At 37.4% G+C, this 9,483-nt stretch overlaps 1 protein-coding gene across 1 annotated transcript; it reads right to left on the bottom strand.

Annotated features, from left to right (window-relative positions):
• Positions 1–201: 201 nt before the first annotated feature.
• Positions 202–9,161, bottom strand: LOC132143455 (zinc finger protein 271-like). Its single transcript, XM_059553712.1, has 3 exons — positions 9,129–9,161; positions 7,483–9,037; positions 202–968 (listed from the first exon to the last, which is right to left on the bottom strand). The coding sequence occupies exons 1-3, from the start codon at positions 9,159–9,161 to the stop codon at positions 931–933; spliced, it is 1,626 nt and encodes a 541-aa protein (XP_059409695.1). The 3' UTR covers positions 202–930.
• Between the last annotated feature and the right edge of the window lie 322 nt (positions 9,162–9,483).

Below are 9,483 nucleotides of genomic sequence, written 5' to 3'. Positions count from 1 at the left end.
GTGCTCTGCTGTCGCAGCGGCCACCAAAACACAAGCAAGTTTAATCAACAGAGTAGCGATAAGCATTCTTGAATGTCTTGTGGTTGACAAAATTTTGTGGCCACCTTTACTGGCAAGGAGTCATAAAACAGGGATGGGTCGACAGCAACAACAGGTATAGCACAGGCACAGCAGAAAAGTTATCCAGAGACAGGCATGGATCAATCGATGGCAAATGTCAAGAGGTCAAGAGTCATTTATTTATAATTTGCATAGGTAACACTGGGAAAAACTGGGCATTGAAATGATTGTGACAAGGCTCAGACTACAAGGACAATAACAGGCCCACACATAAAAAAAATTAACATATACAGATATAAACGTAAATGGATGGTATGGAGATATTGAGTGACTTAAGTCACTATAGACAGAACAATAAACACAGACAGAGCAGTAAATAAAAATAAGTGGCAGTAACCGATACAATAGGGGTAGACATTGTTAAGAGATTTAACTAGTCCTGAGATACTAATATAGAATATTGGGGTAGAGCAGTGTCCAAAATGTATTTGTAGAATATCGCAGAGCTACAAGAAAAAACTATTAAAAGTTGCAGTGCAAGTACAATAAATAATAAACTTAAAGGCAGCATGTATTCCGGTTTTAGATGAAGGATAGTTGGCTGTTAAGCAGTCTGATGGCTTGAAGATAAAAGCTATTCTTCAGTCTGGTTGTCCATGATCAGATGGATCGTAAGTGTCTGCCAGATGGCAGTGAGGCAAACAGGTGATGAGCAGGGTGAGTGCAGTCCTTGATGATGCTGCGAGCCTTTTTCAAGCAGTGAGTTTGATAGATATCCTGTAAGGCTGGGAGTTTATGTCCAATTATGAGCTCTGCTGTTTTCACTACTCTCTGTAATGTAATCCAAAGGGCGAGGCAAATGGGTAATCTTCAGACAGGCAATAGTTCAGGCGAGGTACAATCAAAGTCTGAAACAGCAAGACAAAGTGATAATCCAAGAAAGGCTAAAGTCCAAGGCAGGCAGAGAACAGGCAGAACAAGGCAAACATGCTAGGATCAAGACACGGATGTATAAGGCAATGGACAGGACTAAACTAGACTTGATTTGAGAACTAGGACTAGGAACTGTCGCTGTAATGTAGCTATCGCTAACATGGTGATAAACACTAACAATACTCAGCCCTGAGTGGTGGTTAGGGTATCGTATTTATATTGTATGTGATTGGTTGCAGGTATTAATACTAGGGCTGGGACAACGCGTCAAGATCATCGATGACGTCGACGCAAAAAATACGTTGACGCAAAATATGCGCATCGATTCGTCAACCTGTTTTTATTTCTCTAAAAAACTTTTGCAAAACGTTTACCTTATGTGCGCTGAATATAAGCGATGTCTGTCTGTTGGATATATTCTGTCCAACGTTTTATAACCAATCCAGGGGTTTTCTGCATTGATCTTTTTTTTTGGCGACTGTCAAATCCTTATTTGATCGGTGAGTGATGTAGAATAGAATGACTGCTGCGCCTGACAGGGCACGTACGAGAGAGAGCCCCGGCTGCGTGCGCAAACTCACAGTCTTCAAACAACACGAGCGCTTCTAGCTCTCTCTCTCCCTTGTGCACATTAATCAAAAACATTAAACACGATAGAAAAAGGGCAAAACACCAAAGTTTCACACGCGCTCGCGCACTCACAGTCTTCAAACTACACGAGTGCTTCTTGCTCTCTCTCTCTCTCACTCTCTCCCTCGTGCATATTAACCAAAATCATTAGACATGATAGAAAAAGGGCGGAACGCCACAGTTTCACGTGGAGGATTCTGAGATTTTTTTTTCTCCATGAGAGGCTGCTGGCTCCCACTGTTAATTTTTATTTATTTAGTTTTTGTAAAAGCACTCTCTGTATTAGCTTAAAGCCCTCTAGTTTACATTGGTTACTGTATTCTTTCAATTGCTCTAAACAAGTATTTTGGGTGACCTTTTTTATTGAATTTTCTACGAAAACACTTTTTGTAAATAATATGATCACTGATCATAATATAGATGTACTCTGTTTGACAGGAACCTGGCTAAAACCTGATGATTACATTATTTTAAATGAGTCCACCCCCCAAGATTACTGTTATAAACATGAGCCACGTCTAAAAGGCAAAGATGGAGGTGTTGCTTCAATTTATAACAACGTTTTCAGGATTTCTCAGAGGGCAGGCTACAAGTATAACTCGTTTGAAGTAATGGTACTTCATATAACATTATCCAAAGAAACAAATGTTAATGATAAATCCCCTGTTATGTTTGTACTGGCTACTGTATACAGGCCACCAGGGCACCATACAGACTTTATTAAAGAGTTTGGTGATTTAACATCCGAGTTAGTTCTGGCTGCAGATAAAGTTTTAATAGTTGGTGATTTTAATATCCATGTTGATAATGAAAACGATGCATTGGGATCAGCATTTATAGACATTCTGAACTCTATTGGTGTTAGACAACACGTTTCAGGACCTACTCATTGTCGAAATCATACTCTAGATTTAATACTGTCACATGGAATTGATGTTGATGGTGTTGAAATTATTCAGCCAAGTGATGATATCTCAGATCATTATTTAGTTCTTTGCAAAATTCATATAGCCAAAATTGTAAATTCTACTTCTTGTTACAAGTATGGAAGAACCATCACTTCTAACACAAAAGACTGCTTTTTAAGTTATCTTCCTGATGTATCCAAATTCCTTAGCATATCCAAAACCTCAGAACAACTTGATGATGTAACAGAAACTATGGACTCTCTCTTTTCTAGCACTTTAAATAAAGTTGCTCCTTTACGCTTAAGGAAGGTTAAGGAAAACAGTTTGACACCATGGTATAATGAGCATACTCGGACCCAAGATACTAGAAAAGGTGGTATCCACACAATTATATTCCTTCTTAGAGAAAAATGGTATATGTGAGGATTTCCAGTCAGGATTTAGACCGTATCATAGTACTGAGACTGCTCTCCTTAGAGTTACAAATGATCTGCTCTTATCATCTGATCGTGGGTGTATCTCTCTATTAGTTTTATTGGATCTTAGTGCTGCGTTTGACAATTGACCACAACATTCTTTTGCATAGACTTGAACACTTTGTTGGCATCAGTGGAAGTGCATTAGCATGGTTTAAATCGTACTTATATGACCGCCATCAGTTCGTAGCAGTGAATGAAGATGTATCCTATCGATCACAAGTGCAGTATGGAGTACCTCAAGGCTCAGTACTAGGGCCGCTACTCTTCACGCTTTATATGTTACCCTTGGGAGATATCATCAGGAAACATGGTGTTAGCTTTCACTGTTATGCTGATGATACTCAGCTCTATATTTCTTCGCAGCCCGGTGAAACACACCAATTTGAAAAACTAATGGATTGCATAGTCGATATAAAAAACTGGATGACGAGTAATTTCTTACTGCTAAATTCTGAAAAAACAGAGGTGTTAATTATAGGACCTAAAAACTCTGCTTGTAATAAACTAGAACACTGTTTAAGACTTGATGGTTGCTCTGTCAATTCTTCGTCATCAGTTAGGAACCTAGGTGTGCTATTTGATCACAATCTTTCCTTAGAAAGCCACGTTTCTAGCATTTGTAAAACTGCATTTTTCCATCTCAAAAATATATCTAAATTACGGCCTATGCTCTCAATGTCAAATGCAGAAATGTTAATCCATGCATTTATGACCTCAAGGTTAGATTATTGTAATGCTTTATTGGGTGGTTGTTCTGCACGCTTAGTAAACAAACTACAGCTAGTCCAAAATGCAGCAGCAAGAGTTCTTACTAGAACCAGGAAGTATGACCATATTAGCCCGGTCCTGTCAACACTGCACTGGCTCCCTATCAAGCATCGCATAGATTTTAAAATATTGCTTATTACTTATAAAGCCCTGAATGGTTTAGTACCTCAGTATTTGAATGAGCTCCTTTTACATTATAATCCTCTACGTCCGCTACGTTCTCAAAACTCAGGCAATTTGATAATACCTAGAATATCAAAATCAACTGCAGGCGGCAGATCCTTTTCCTATTTGGCGCCCAAACTCTGGAATAACCTACCTAACATTGTTCGGGAGGCAGACACACTCTTGCAGTTTAAATCTAGATTAAAGACCCATCTCTTTAACCTGGCATACACATAACATACTAATATGCTTTTATTATCCAAATCCGTTAAAGGATTTTTAGGCTGCATTAATTAGGTAAACCGGAACCGGAAACACTTCCCATAACACCCTATGTACTTGCTACATCATTAGAAGAATGGCATCTACGCTAATATTTGTCTGTTTCTCTCTTGTTCCGAGGTCACCGTGGCCACCAGATCCAGTCTGTGTCCAGATCAGAGGGTCACTGCAGTCACCCGGATCCAGTACGTATCCAGACCAGATGCTGGATCAGCACCTACAAAGGACCTCTACATCCCTGAAAGACAGTGGAGACCAGGACAACTAGAGCCCCAGATACAGATCCCCTGTAAAGACCTTGTCTCAGAGGAGCACCAGGACAAGACCACAGGAAACAGATGATTCTTCTGCACAATCTGACTTTGCTGCAGCCTGGAATTGAACTACTGGTTTCGTCTGGTCAGAGGAGAACTGGCCCCCCAACTGAGCCTGGTTTCTCCCAAGGTTTTTTTCTCCATTCTGTCACCGATGGAGTTTCGGTTCCTTGCCGCTGTCGCCTCTGGCTTGCTTAGTTGGGGACACTTCATCTACAGCGATATCGTTGACTTGATTGCAAATAAATGCACAGACACTATTTAACTGAACAGAGATAACATAACTGAATCCAATGATGAACTGCCTTTAACTATCATTTTTGCATTTTTGACACTGTTTTCCTAATGAATGTTGTTCAGTTGCTTTGACGCAATGTATTTTGTTTAAAGCGCTATATAAATAAAGGTGACATTGACATTGAATGCTAGACATCAAGTTGTTGTTATTTTCATCTGAAAGAAGAACTTTTCAGATATGTAAATCAACATGTATAAAATGTTAGTAGTCAATTAATGGTGAGATAATCGTAATTGAATCGGTCTGAAAAATTAATCGTTAGATTAATCGATGCATTGAAAAAAGAATCGCTAGATTAATCCTTTAAAAAATAATTGTTTATCCCAGCCCTAATTAACACCATTGATATTAGGATCAAACTGCCCAAAGCTAGGAGAAGGGTTGCTAATGTAGACAAACTCATTCAATGTCAGTCATGTGTGGAGTAAAACATAGTTTATTAGGCAAATGAAAGCTTTACTGAGAAATGTAAAAGCCCCAAAAGCATTTATAATACTTTGCGGCTTTTAAATATTAAAACTACAATTATAAAATTACTTTTCCCTGATTTAAATACAATCAGCAGACAATAACCGTTGTTGATAAAAAGTTGAAATATAAAAAGTAAAGATAACAATGTATTCATAAAAAAGGTAACATTTAATCAATTACAGTTTATGAGCAAATACAAAAACAAGCTAAGCAAAAGTGAAAACTTCTTTCTCCGCTCTCTCTCTCCTTCTGACTTCTGACACGTATGGATGAGTATCGTAAGGTTTTGATATTCTTATAATCCTGCTTATTAAATGTAATATTAAATTAATGAAAATAATATGAAACCCATAAGTACAATGATATCATTTATATCATGAAGCTAAATTATATACAGGAATAAAACTTTGTAACATTGTTATTTGGGAAGAAACTGCATCTTTGAGTTGGTCTGAATCTGATTTTAATCTAATGGTTATGAAGATGTAGATTAACCCTCTGGAGTCTAAGGGTATTTTTGGGGCCTGGAGAAGTTTTGACATTTGTGCTTTTTCACATCTAAATGGCTAAAGTCTAATCTCACTGTAATCAGCACAAACTGGGCTATAATAATATGTGAGCAGCATGTATGTACATGATTGTGTTTTTGAGAAAAAAAATGTTTTGCATGGTTAGTGAAAAACAACAAATGTTAAATCACTTGAATAAGGCCATAAAACACTTACAAAACATTGGCTCCCGGGATTTTTGAGAACTAGAGCTTGTAGCCTAGAATTTTTCTTTCTAAATTATGTGAAAATCATCTTGTTTACTCACTTACAGAAAACAATATATGGATTTAAATTTTCTAAGACACTTTTGGTTGGTAAAAGTCATATGCAAGTAGGCGTCAACTATCATGAATATCATTGTGATTTACACCTGAGAAGACAAAGGCCTGCATAATGAGCTGCATAATGAGCCTCTCAGTCAGCTGTGTGTCACTGAGAGGGAAGAGTTACAAGAAAGAATGTGAGGAAAAAATCTATATAAGTTTATGTTTTTAGTTTATTTAGAATATATTTAATTATCCCACAACATAATTTAATATCCACTTGGGGGAGCAGTTAAACAATTTATTAGGAACAATCAAAGCTGACTTTCAAACTGAATTTTTTGCATCATTACTCCAGTTACCTCCTTTTAAAAATCTTAATTTCAACAAAAAAATTTTTATTGTTGTTATTATCATTATTATTATTATTAATGTTGAAAAAAGCTGAGAATATATTTTTCAGGTTTTTTAGGGGGGATAAATTGAAAGAACAGCATTGTTTGTTACAAGTGTTACAGTTACATTTATTTGCTACATTTATATTATTTACATCAAGCTTTTGAATTGTATAGTATTGTATATTGTTATTGAAACTTCATAATATTTCACTTGATTATACATTTAGTCAGGAATTATAGTTTGGAAAAAGTCTAACTAGTAAAATTTTCACACGTTATGTGAAAACTAGTTCAAGTAAATAAATGAATAAAAAGAGACTTACTAATGTTTATGATCTCTGCTGAATAAAGCACTTCATCCTTTTTTTCTGAGGAAAACCATTTTTCAAATCCTCAACCACACCACACCAGAATTATGACTTATTCCTCTCATCGTGAAGCAAACAGTAAAATAAAAAAAACTTGAAGCACAGTCTGGTTGCGTTGTCTTCTGTTATGGGCGTATTAAAGCCGCGCTTCAGTTTGAATCTGACTAGCGCGGGGTGTGGTCACATTAGATATAATGAAGGGAGACGTGAAAAACGGATATCGCGTTGTTTTCATATGGATTACTTTATCACAGAATATCTGTTTTCGGCAGCACTTGTTCAGTTTAAAAGTAGACATGTCAAGCTTTCTATAGATATCTTATATATCTTATAGACAAAAGCTGCAGACAGCACACCTTGTTTGTTATCTTTATTTTATAAATGCACCAAGTTTTGTTGTTATTATGTCCGTATACAAAAAAAGTAGACCCTTTACAGATTCATGTATTGCTCTTATCTGTACGATCAAAACTGAAATTTAAATTCTTTTTGGGGTTATCAGGAGAAAATGACTCAATGCGTATACGCGTTAATCGATTTAAGAAGATTTTTTTGGTGAGGATGCAGCATCAGATCTGAAGATGCTCTACTTACTATGATAGTTTTTTGTATGATTGTGTAGAGAAACTGAATGACTGAAACTCTTCCCACATGTCGTGCAGAGATACGGTTTCTCTCCAGTGTGAATCTTCTCATGTGTTTTCAGAGTTCCTGACTGATTGAATCTCTCGTCACAGTGTGAACACTTGTAAGGTTTCTCTCCAGTGTGAATCCTCTCATGCAGTTTCAGATGTGATGACACACTGAATCTCTTGTTACAGTGTGAACACTTGTAAGGTTTCTCTCCAGTGTGGATCCTCTCATGTAGTTTCAGATTTGATGACTGACTGAATCTCTTGTCACAGTGTGAACACTTGTAAGGTTTCTTTCCAGTGTGGATCATCTCATGTGTTTTCAGGTGTCCTGACTGATTGAATCTCTTGTCACAGTGTGAACACTTGTAAAGTTTCTCTCCAGTGTGGATCATCTCATGTGTTTTCAGATTTGATGACACACTGAATCTCTTGTCACAGTGTGAACACTTGTAAGGTTTCTCTCCAGTGTGGATCATCTCATGTGCTTTCAGGTGTCCTGACTGATTGAATCTCTCGTCACGGTGTGAACACTTGTAAGGTTTCTCTCCAGTGTGGATCCTCTCATGTAGTTTCAGACTTGATGACACACTGAATCTCTTGTCACAGTGTGAACACTTGTAAGGTTTCTCTCCAGTGTGGATCATCTCATGTTTTTTCAGATTTGATGACACACTGAATCTCTTGTCACAGTGTGAACACTTGTAAGGTTTCTCTCCAGTGTGGATCATCTCATGTGTTTTCATAGTTGTTGGCAGTCTGAATCTCTTGTCACAGTGTGAACACTTGTAAGGTTTCTCTCCAGTGTGAATCTTCTCATGCAGTTTTAAATGGCTCGCTGTAGTAAAAGTCTTTTCACACTCAAAGCACATGTAATCTCTCACAGCAGCATGTATTTTCTGATGCAATTTTACATGTTCTGGACATGAAAAACTCTTTCCACACAAATTACACGAATGTGGCTTATCCTTTGTATGAACTCTCAGGTGTTGCTTCAGTTCTGGAGCCCTCAAAAATGTTTTGTCACACTGATTACATGTGTACTGCTTCTCTCTAGTGTGGATGTTCATGTGTGTCATAAGGTTTTCTGATCGTGAGAAACTCTTTCCGCACTGATCACAAGTGAACGGTTTCTCTCCAGTATGAACTCTCATGTGTGACGTAAGGTTTGCTTTTATCGTGAAACTCTTCCCGCACTGATCACATGTGTGCAGTTTCTCTCCAGTGTGGATCCTCTCATGTAGTTTCAGACTTGATGACACACTGAATCTCTTGTCACAGTGTGAACACTTGTAAGGTTTCTCTCCAGTGTGGGTCATCTCATGTGTTTTAAAGTTTCCTGACTGACTGAATTTCTTGTCACAGTGTGAACACTTGTAAGGTTTCTCTCCAGTGTGGATCCTCTCATGTAGTTTCAGACTTGATGACCGACTGAATTTCTTGTCACAGTGTGAACACTTGTAAGGTTTCTTCTCCTCAGATTCACTCACTTCTCTCTCCTCATTACCTTCAATCAACTCTGAAAAAAAGAAAAGAAAAAAAAAACTGTACATTTTACATTAATTTTGTAGATTAACTACAAAAAAGTGACAGGACATAAAAACAAACCCTGCTATAACAGCGAAAAATAGACCATTGCATTGCAAAATTTGTTTAGTTTGTTTGCTTAATCTTATGATTAGGTTTCATTAACTGTTTTGTCTGAATGAATAAGAGATAAGATGGAATGTTTACGCAAACTCAAGGTTTATGGGTTGTTTATAGTTGGATGTGTGCTGGTCAGATGAAGTGTGAGGATTGAAGCACACACAACTAAGATTTTTCAATAAACTCTGGTCCTTTTTATCATCATCTCACTATCTCTCTTGCTTAGTCTCTTTTCTGGCTTTGCTCGGTCAACTTCTTGGTTGGTAGGAGGCTTGATGGCAAGAGGACAGTTGATGGCAAGAGACAAGACTTGATG

This window comes from Carassius carassius, chromosome 1, assembly GCF_963082965.1.
Source record: "Carassius carassius chromosome 1, fCarCar2.1, whole genome shotgun sequence".
NCBI classification, from domain to species: Eukaryota; Metazoa; Chordata; class Actinopteri; order Cypriniformes; family Cyprinidae; genus Carassius; species Carassius carassius.
Note: the sequence above shows the minus strand (reverse complement) of the source record. Positions and strands in the feature narration are given on the sequence as shown.

Excerpts from the sequence above, each read along its gene's own strand:
- LOC132143455 (XM_059553712.1), bottom strand. The coding sequence starts at position 9,161 with ATGCAATGGTCTATTTTTCGCTGTTATAGCAGG. Across the intron at positions 9,038-9,128 it reads TTTTTCGCTGTTATAGCAGG|TTGATTGAAGGTAATGAGGA; the intron begins GTTTGTTTTTAT and ends TTTTTTTCAGAG. Across the intron at positions 969-7,482 it reads TCATACAAAAAACTATCATA|ACTTTGATTGTACCTCGCCT; the intron begins GTAAGTAGAGCA and ends TTGCTGTTTCAG.